This window comes from Pseudophryne corroboree, chromosome 12 (genome assembly GCF_028390025.1).
Source record: "Pseudophryne corroboree isolate aPseCor3 chromosome 12, aPseCor3.hap2, whole genome shotgun sequence".
NCBI lineage: Eukaryota > Metazoa > Chordata > Amphibia > Anura > Myobatrachidae > Pseudophryne > Pseudophryne corroboree.
Genome location: NC_086455.1, coordinates 110565225 through 110575789, shown reverse-complemented (window position 1 = coordinate 110575789; position 10565 = coordinate 110565225). Strand labels below are relative to the sequence as shown.

The following is a 10565-nucleotide window of genomic DNA, read 5'->3' as shown; positions in this document are numbered from 1 at the left end:
TCAAAGTAACCAGATTAATGTGTGGATTCATTTGATGCCTGTGATTAAGTTGTAGCACATTGCCATGAGTAGATATGATTAAATGTAGGAATATAAAGCCACAATTCTGAAGAGAACAATGGACATTCTATTTAAAGCATGTGATCGACAGGAAACCAGTCGACCAGCAACCTTGAACAAAAGCCCTCACACTGACCAATGACTCATCTGTATGAAAAAGTTCCCTCCCTTAGACCAATAACAAGAGATCTGTGCACGCCCCCAACTCTGAGTGTATTGCTGAACACACACACACAGAAGGCCGTTTGTCCCAGACACTGATTGAGATGGGTTTCTGCCGATACTCTGCTGTGAGCATGGAGGGGGAGCGTAGTGAGCATTGAGGGAGATGGCAATTGTATTGCTGGCCGTGTTTGTAATGAATTAGTTTGTAATAACAGCTTCCTGTGTAAATTGTAACTATATATATATATATATATATATATATATATATACTGTACATTGTGGTATCTTGAATACATAGCCTTTTAATAACAATATATACATCAATGAGCTTTGGAACTCAGATAATGTGTGGGTGTATTGTTTTCTCTTATGGGATGTAGTGTTTTGCGATGTATAGCGCACATTCATAGCACATGGTAATAAGGTGCGCAGGCGTCCACAGTATATATTAGAGCTGGCATTTTAAATATTTGTTAGAAAGTAATTTGACTTGAACAACTGCTTCTTCTCACAGCTATTATACTGCCCCTGAATTCAGTCATACTTTCCCAACATCAGCTGGGAGATGGCAGCGCTGGCGGGAACATGGTCAAACATTAAGGTGCGTAGTGTGATAAGATTTCTGCGCCTAAAGGTCACATCAGCAACTGGAATTTGTCGTCAACTTGTCAAGGTGTACGGTGATAACATCATGTCATGGAAACCGGTTTGGTGCACTCAAAATGAGCTTTATTCTATGTAAACAAGTATCATAAAACACAGCAAGTGAAGGGATTATGACATATATACAAATTTGCCTCTACAGTACAGTTGGATCTATAAACAGGTTCATAAAACAAACATATACAACTGTTAACGTTTAAAAATGCAAAGAAACAAACAATAGTCCCAACTACTCCATAGCACAAATGTATTTCTGAAAGAAACAAATCCAGAAAAAAAGACAGTGAGAGTAAACATTTTTCTTTATACCATACAAAGATCTCTTGGCAAAACTATGTTCAGTCCTGGAATTATCCAAGTATGTTTACAGATAAGTTTATCGGCTGTTGTACAGGTAATGCCTTCTACAGAGAAGCCCATTCCATGATTCCTAAACTTGCTGTGCTACCTCTTCTCATTATGTGCCTGTATTGACTAAACTGAATCTTGGAAAGGTTTTACTCCATCATCCTAGCATAGAGCAATCTTGGAAAGGTTTTACTCCATCATCCTAGCATAGAGCAGTATGTGTAGTTCCACAACAACTGGAGGAACACATGTTGAACAGCCCTGGTATAGAGCATCTTTATGTTGATGCAGTCTTGGAGAAGTACACCTCTCTCTACCTACTTTGTAAAGAAAACTGAAGTTATGATTGTTGTCATAATTATAATCAGCTAATACATGCCAAATAATGAGGACTGGTTCTTGAGCATGCCAGAAAATAATTAATTCAACACCCTGTTTCAGAATAGTCAGGCAAGCAGAAAAGCCCTTCTGTACATATTTTGTCCAGGAAATCATATTATGGTAAGAGAATAATTTGTAACGCTTTTTCTTTTATCATATAATGGTTTCCCCACCTTGTCTTATGGCAATATTGGGAGATCAGGAATATTTCTGCTACATGGTTCTATAAATTTTTAACTAAGTCTCATTGGATGAGCTTACCATACACTAGAACAGAGGTTCTCAAACTCGGTCCTCAAGGAACCCTAATGGTCCAGGATTTAAGTATATCTATGCTTGGCCACAGGTGACCTTAGTCAATTTAATTTAACCATCTGTGCTGAGCCATGGATCTCTTAAAACCTGGACTGTTAGGGTGCCTTGAGGACTGAGTTTGGGAACCTCTGCAATATAGAATCATTGTATAAAGTCTTTTCCTATAACATGTTTATCTGGTCCCAAAATCAGCTCATCATTCTCATGTAATCCTTACACAACAACACAGGTTGTGGTGTGACTTAGCAGTACGTCTGAGGTCACTGAAATGTAGTAAAACCATAAGTAGCTGTCACAGGAGTAACAGAAAAAAAAAAAAAAGACAGGAAAAAAGGCAGTAACATCAAACACATGGCGATATTCAGGCATCAGGTTCTCCATCTGTTCTAGAAATGTCCCTCTTGCTTTTCTGTATCAGTTTCTGTCGCAGTGCATTAATTTTCTGATCAAGCTCTACCAGTGAGTAATTCTGTCAGAGGCAAAAACAAAAACAGAAAACTGCTTCAGGCATGAAATAGTACATCTTACAAATAAAGTGCATGTTGCAAATTAGCTATGAGTATATGGATACTTTTATTAATTAATATGAATTTTAGATACTTGGTACTTTTCAAAGCATTGCAGAAAATACCTTGCGTATGTGATACTTTATGATGTAAGGTGTTATACCGGGAAAGTAAGGCTTTTATGGAACTGCTAAAGTCCACTGAGAACAAAACAGATGGTTGTAAGTTACATATACTGTTCTTCACCTCTCTGGCTATGACCAGGTTATAACGTAGTAATTTTTTTTATTTATTTTTTTATTTACACAACTAATCTCTAGCAATAAGGTATGTTTTGTAGGTCTCTGCACATAGGGGGTAATTCCAAGTTGATCTCAGCAGGAATTTTTTTAGCAGGTGGGCAAAACCATGTGCACTGCAGGGGAGGCAGATATAACATGTGCAGAGAGTTAGATTTGGGTGTGGTGTGTTCAATCTGCAATCTAATTTGCAGTGTAAAAATAAAGCAGCCAGTATTACCCTGCACAGAAATAAAATAACCCACCCAAATCTAACTCTTTCTGCACATGTTATATCTGCCTCCCCTGCAGTGCACATGGTTTTGCCCAACTGCTAAAAAATTTCCTGCTGCGATCAACTTGGAATTATCCCCACAATACCTAAAATAGGTAAGGCTTAAATCCTTCATTCACTGGGCAGGTGTGGTAATGCAATGGAGAGCAAGAGGTGATCCGAGAGATGGAAAGGGGAGATGGCCCCTTTCCTCTACTGGTTAGAGAACAACAGTTGAAGGGAGTAAGAGAAGGTTGACAGAGACCAAACGAGGTTGAGAATGAGAGAAGTTTGGAAACAAAATTGGCTGGATGAATGAGGGATGGTCTGGAAAGAATGTGAGGGAGCCAGGCAGAGAAGTTATTAAGGATTTGGGAGACAGGTTAACAGCCTATGATAGTAATACAAAGTTGGACTTGGTTTGTCTCACAGCACTGAAGTCACGGGTTTGATTCCCACCACAGCCTTAGCATATAGAGAGACTACAGCAAATGCTGTTCACCATTTACTATATAAAATAGTAAATGGTGAACAGCATGGTGAAAATAAATGGCAACCTAAAAACAGATGCACAAGATGACCATGGTTACATGGATGTGGAGGAGACTGGATTGTTGCAGCTCCTTAGTAGTTTTAACATTTATACTTGGATGGTTTGAAGGCTGACATAATAGGATAGATGGGCAAAAATTAAAGTAACTAGGGGTAAATCATCTCGGCATAGTACAGAAGCAGATCTAGAAGATGGCCAGAAACGCAGAAGGCTGGAGCCGTGGCCTCAATTAGTGAAGGTAGGCCAGTGTGAAGTACAGCAGAGAAGGGTCAGATAGAACATCAGATGGAATAGAATCCAGATAAACAGGGTGTCTATGACGGAAGGCTGGCTCAGGGAACTAGGTCATTAGGAATTTCCAAAGAGAAGATATGAGCCGCGTTTACAATTGCCAAGAGGAGGCCTGAATAAGGTTTGGGGAGAAGGAGATTTTCCAGAGACAATTGGGATCATGGGGTAGTACCTGGGATATTCCAGTTTGGAATAGGGTATAGATAAGCTCTAATCCCCAATGCTTACTAGGGCACGTCAACTCTGTCTAGCTTGTATATTAATGCACTGTCTTCATATAACCCTGGTCCAAAATGGTACAACCACAAGGCTTTCCCCAACACTACGAAGGAACATCCCTGTGTCACATTTATAAATAACCAGAGGTAGATAAGGATCATGGAAAAGGACAGCCTGCAAATTTGTCATATAGAGCAAGAAGACTGTAGTGCTCTAAGCAGGATCATGGATAAAGTAGTCACTATACTAAAAATATCACAGTGGAGTGGGCATTCAAGAAACAGGGTAAGATGACGTGCAACATATAAGTGGCATACATGGCACGAGTGATCATAAATAAAACAAGAAAAATCATCACCAGCACAAACTTTAGCGGACATTTAAAAAAAAAAAAAAAAATACTTTCTTATTTGACTTCTACTGCATTGTAACAATTCTAATAAGTTACACCAGTTGTTCTAGTGGCTAATGTCTGTGAAATTCACTGTATTCCGTAGCACCGAAATACAGATACAAAAATCAACATATACTCTAGTATATTTTCAGTCTACCTGTGAGTCCTGGACTTTCCTTCTCTTACTCGAAGCACCCTAAAATAAAAACACCACAATGAAATGAGTGAATCCCTGCTTGTGTCACAGAAACTCAATGCTTATGCTATCATATGCAGGCAAATAGAATGGTTAAGCAGCGAATACTTATAGTGGAAAATATACAGTTGCAGAAAATCTGTGTGAGGTTAGGTAGTCAAAGAACCCACTGACCGACAGCATTAGGTTCTGCAAGAGGAAGGAAATGTCTATTGGGGAACGTATTATGCTAAAACATTAATAACCAAATTTAAATAAAAAGGTCTGCAGTCAATAGGTCTACCACTAATGGTAGACATGAATTAGGTCATCAGGGTCAAAAGGTCGACACAGAATAGGTATACAGTAGGAAAGGATGACACAAAAAAAGTAGACCTTTTTGTTGGGGGGGGGGGGGGGGGGGGGAGAGGGGTGTTTTGTCACTTTTCTGCCACAAACCCCATTAGTGTAGTGCTACGTCCCCTCGAATGGCGAGCGAACCTCAGGCAGGTTACTGTTCCCAGTCATAGTCCACGTGGATGGTCAAGTATTAAAAAGTTGGCCTTGTGTCTACCATGTGTCCATTGTCATGTCGACCGTTTGACCCCGTCTGCCTTTTACATATCGACCTTTTGACCATGTAGACCTAATACATGTCTACCATTAGTATTAGACCGAATGACTGTAGACCTTTTTAGTGTAGATCTAGAATCCGGATACCGGGAAACAGACCTCCACCAGAACCAGTCTAAATTCTCTCTAGGTGGTCTAAAAAATGGTATGCATGTAATTATCTACTATCTGTGTGGGATTTCCACATCCCTATCCTTCATGAGTGGGAATAGTCCCTGTTAGCCGGCATGCCGACTGTCGGGGTTTCCAGCTGTCAGGATTTTGGAGTCGTATACTGACCGTCGGGATCCCGACTGCCGGTAACATGATTACATCCCCTCACCATGTCCCTCCCATATTCCTTTTTCAGTACCCCTCCTCTGATTTCCTTATCTATGTTGGAAAATAATACAAAATGAAAAAACAAATGGCTTGGGTGGGTAACACATATGGTGATTAGTGCTGCTGTGTTACACAAATGAGGCCTCATCTCCAATTTCAATCAGGGTGATCTCTGGAGTGTTCATATGGCATCGGAGAGGTCAAGTGGGGTTCTACAGGTGCTCCACCTCCACAATCCAAAAACCATACTATTAAATGAGTTAGCTTCTGACTAACTGGCACACGTGTGTGTGTGTGTGTGTGTGTGTGTGTGTGTGTGTGTGTGTGTGTGTGTGTGTGTGTGTGTGTGTGTGTGTGTGTGTGTGGGGGGGGGGGGGGGGGGGGGGCGGCTGGGATTGCAAAATTAGACTGCAAACCTTACTAGTACAGGGATGGAAGCACCTGTATAAAATTGGGAGTTTCATTAAAACATTGGCACTATATAATAGGATTAGAAAAATAATCATATGTACAACTTATGTTACATAAATAGATGAGCCTTACTATCTTTGTTCTACCAACAATCCATAGTAAGAGTTTATTCCGTGGAGAGTGAATGCTTCATACAGATTGTCAAATGAACTAGACAATAACGTATAAAGTGGCAAGATAGAATAAAGGTATTGGGAAGTAAAAACATATATTAATTCTCAAGGGGTATGTGTAGTTATACGTTAAAAGGCATTAAATAATGGCTGCACTTATCTCTTAAGAAATAATCCACATTAGTAAAAAATAAATCATACTGATGAGTCAGACAGTAGAGTTGCTTTATTTTGAGCATCTCAATTAAATGTACTTACGCTACAAAGTATACATAATAATGCACTGTACTTGATGATATATGGCTGTTGTATGGACATGCCTGGTACTGATATGGAGTGAAGCGCATTTTATTTCTTAGTCAGAAACTATGGAACAAATGCATACCATGCAGCCAAGACATACTGGGGGTAATATTACAAAATATAAAGCACATTAGAATAAATGTAAATCCCATTGCTGGAGCTGTAGGCATTTCTGTCTACAATGTGATAACAAGGTAGATGATTATAGGACTCCAACTAATAGCATGCTACAGCAACTAACAATTTCTTGTCTATCGTGTCTTGCTTGTCTGCCATCAGCAGCAGGAGTCAGAACATCACGTCCCAGCAGCACACAGTAATGTGGAATCAATTTGACGCTGGGAATGATTGCAGTTTTACAGATAAAAACCAAACCTAATGCACTGGAAACTTTACTTTGTGAAAGAAGAATTGTTGCTGAATGTGAGATGCTAAGAGAAATTGTGATTTCTGCAGCGGGGTACATTGGTTCCACAGGGAAACATCGGGGTGTAGAGCTGGATCTTGATCCAGGCACCAACAGCCTAAAGCTTTATACTGTCCCAGGATGCATTGGGACCTCCTCTATAACCCCACCTCCAGGCACGATGAGCTCAGTTTCGAGTTGATGCCTGCAGAAGCAGCTCACTTAACAGGGGGGCTGCACTGGGCAGCCCTGATAAAGCTTTTAGAAGACTTCAAGGGCCGCAGCACTTACATGTCAGGGTGACATTCTGTACTGCGGCTCCGTCACCTCCCCAGCGGCATCGCATACTCCCGCTGGCTCTGTTTCCGGGTACTTGCGGCGGAGACGCTCTGGCTTAGGCACACTGTCACAGACGCTCTCCTGGTTCGCGTGGCTGCTACTGAAGGGAGGAGGTAAGATGGTCCCCCAGGCGGGACCTGCTATTAAATCGCGTTCCGGTCACAGTCTAAGGAGACGTACTGTGACGCTGGCGTGGACACTGTAACAGAGCAGGGACCCCACTATATCCACCAGGGCATAGGAGTACAGGTCGGATATATTAATATCCTCGCCCTGGAGCTGCCTCAGACTCTCCCTCACTCCCTGACTGAGATGCTCGGCGCCATCTTCTACGATTAGCTGCGACTGGTCCCCGAGACTGCAGGGCAAGGTCTCCTCTGTAAATCCCCCTGTACATCAGCGCCGTGATTTTACAGACACTTAAGTGTTCTACATGTCGTTCTTAAGACAGCGTTAGTTAAGAACAAGTGTACCTGTGCCAGAATATATTGTACGAGTATTCTGATATATACCAAAAAATTATTTTTTGTAATTCCCTGCACAGGATATGTAACAGCTGCAAATAAGATATCTTCCGGTGTTGTCACCCAGAATAAATAAAAATTACACAGTATACGAAATGATATCATATGCGCTATAACAATCAATGGGTTAAAGATAGTAATCCAAACCAATACGTTTCTAAATGTCCACAAATCCGTGACTCCAGTCTTATATGAATTATTCATTCCTCCAAAGGACAGTATATGTAAATAAATAAAATAAAGATTCCAATGTGTAGTATTCCTTTAAAGCTATACAATCAAGAGTATAGGAGTTCTAGGGCGTATACCACTTTGTGTTTCAGTAGAATAGTACGGGACCACCCGAAATGTGCAACGATCAAATGGTAAAGGATGCTCACTTTCTTGCTTACATTAAAACAATGTGATAAAACATATAGAGGTATCTTTAGATCTTTATATCGCACACATTTTCTTAAATCTCTGGCTTTCTGACACTCCAAGCTTACATGTATGCTTATTTGTAATCAGCGTGGTACATTCATGTAGCAGTTCCTTTAATCCACTTCAGTAATACAAATCCACCAAAAGAAAAACAAACAGTTTATAAATAAAAAACTGAATTTATTCAATAAAAATGTGTATACATAGGACAAGGATCACTTTACATAGGTAGATGAACGGATTCCCATGAGTGAGTAAGTAACAAAAATAGGGCCCAGTTGCTCTCACCACTCCGCTGGGTGCAACCAATATAAAGATTGCCACGTCCTCAAAACACCATGCCACCAACGCGTTTGAACTAGTTTAGTCTTCCTCAGGGTGATGATGGTTCTGGGATCCCAGAGTCATCTATTTATGCTCTGATCAGTCCCTCTCCTTTCTCATATTATATTGAAACAAAACATGTATTACTGTTACTCCTGTACCTCCCTCAGTCTGCTTCTAAACACGTAAAGCCTGCTGCATGACCGGGAGGGCCTATCCCTGGGGGAGGCAGACTTCTGCGATTCACCCAGGTCTGGTTAAAGACCACTTCAGACGCATGGGTGCGAGAAGTTGTCTCTCACGGGTACGCAGTCTCTTTCAAGAGAGGTCTCCCTCGCCAGTTCTGAACAATGGTTATCCCTTCGGATCCGTTGAAGGTGCAAGCTTTACAACTGGTTGTGCGTGTGGTTTCAGAGAAAAATTGCGTCTATTCCTGACCTTCATACTTTCACTCAGGGTGTTTTACGGATTCAGCCTCCCTATGTCTCTCCTGTGGCTCCATGGGATTTGTCTGTTGTCCTGAATGCCCTGCAAGAGTCTCCATTTGAACCTCTTGAGTCAGAGGACCTTAAATGGCTTACGGTCAAGGTACTGTTCCTTCTGGCTACCGCCTCTGCTAGGAGGGTGTCAGACCTAGGCACTTTGTCCCGTCGTCCACCATTCCTGATATTTCACTGTGACCGGGCAGTTCTTAGAACTTGCCCGGGTTATTTACCTAAGGTGGTGTCATCTTTTCACCTTAACCAAGAGATTGTGGTTCCGGCTTTCATCTCTTCTAGTTTGTCCTCCAAAGATCGGTCTTTGGATGTGGTACGGGCTTTCCGTATATATGTGGAGAGAACTGCCTCTATCAGGAGGTCAGATTCCCTTTTTGTACTTTTTGGTTTTCACAAACGTGGCTGGCCGGCGAATAAGCAAACCTTGACCAGATGGATTAGAATGGTGATTGCACAGGACTATGCACAGGCTGGTCTCCCAGCTCCTGCTGCTGTTAAAGCCCATTCTACTCGGTCTGTTAGACCTTCAAGGGCGGCCCGAGGCGCGTCCGCTGAACAATTGTGCAAGGCGGCTACGTATGCTTCCGTATGCTACGGATGCTTCCTTTGGACGCCGGGTTCTCATACCCGGCTATGGCACATCCCCTCCCATGAGGAACTGCTTTAGGACATCCCCAATGTTTCCATATGGAAACCAAGGTACCCAGCTGCAGAAAATGAGATTAATGTCTACCATCTCTTTCTGCGAGGCACCTAGCTTCTATGGGTTTGTATGGCATTAGCCATTAGTCCCTTCTCCTGTCGTGAGAATGTGGTTCTGTGTGACTAACATCTACCTTCTCTTTTACCTGCTCCTGCACTGGACTGGTTAACGAAACTGATCTCACAGTGCCTGGAGGCGGGGTTATAGAGGAGGCCCCAATGCATCCTGGGACAGTCTAAAGCTTTATTTAGCCTGTTGGTGCATGGATCAAGATCCATCTTTATTCCCTGATGTTTCTTTGTGGAACCAATGTACCTCGCAGAAAGAGATTTAACAATGGTAAGTCTACCATAAATCTCCTTTTCTGCTGCGGGGTACACTGGGCTCCATAAGTCTGGACAATGGGGTGTAGAGTAGGATCTTGATCCGAGGCACCAACAGGCTCAAAGCTTTGACTGTTCCCAGAATGCACAGCGCCACCTCCTCTATAACCCCGCCTCCCAGCACAGGAGCTCAGTTTGTCAGTTGGTGCTGCAGTAAGCAGGCACTTAACAGAGGGGCTGCTCCTGGCAGCCCTAAGAAAAGCTTTTTATGAGGTAAAAAGTGAAGACTTCAAGGGCAGCAGCGGTGGTTAATGTCTTCTGACATTCTCTGCTGCAGCTCCAGCTCTCCCCAGCGGCGCTGTACACTCCCGAGCCCTGGTTGCCGGGTACCTACAGCGGAGGCTCCGGTTTACTTCACGTTAGGCACACAGGGCTGGGGCTCTCCAGGATCGCGTGGCCGCGCTTCGGGAGGTGGTAAGTGGGTCCCGCTCGCGGAACCCGGTCTTTATCGCGATCCGGTGCGGTCAGTGGGATGCGGGCCACGCGCGCTGGCGGTGGACACT

General features: G+C 42.6%; 1 protein-coding gene across 1 annotated transcript in view; it reads right to left on the bottom strand.

Moving 5' to 3' along the window:
* Positions 1-932: 932 nt before the first annotated feature.
* Positions 933-10565, bottom strand: part of MBIP (MAP3K12 binding inhibitory protein 1) — an 83947-nt gene continuing 74314 nt past the window's right edge. Inside the window, exons 6-7 of the mRNA XM_063947855.1 lie at positions 4605-4643; positions 933-2401 (exon numbers count right to left, since the gene is read on the bottom strand). Of these exons, the coding sequence (XP_063803925.1) occupies positions 2294-2401; positions 4605-4643 (147 nt within the window). The 3' untranslated portion in view covers positions 933-2293. The remainder of the gene's footprint in view (positions 2402-4604; positions 4644-10565) is intronic.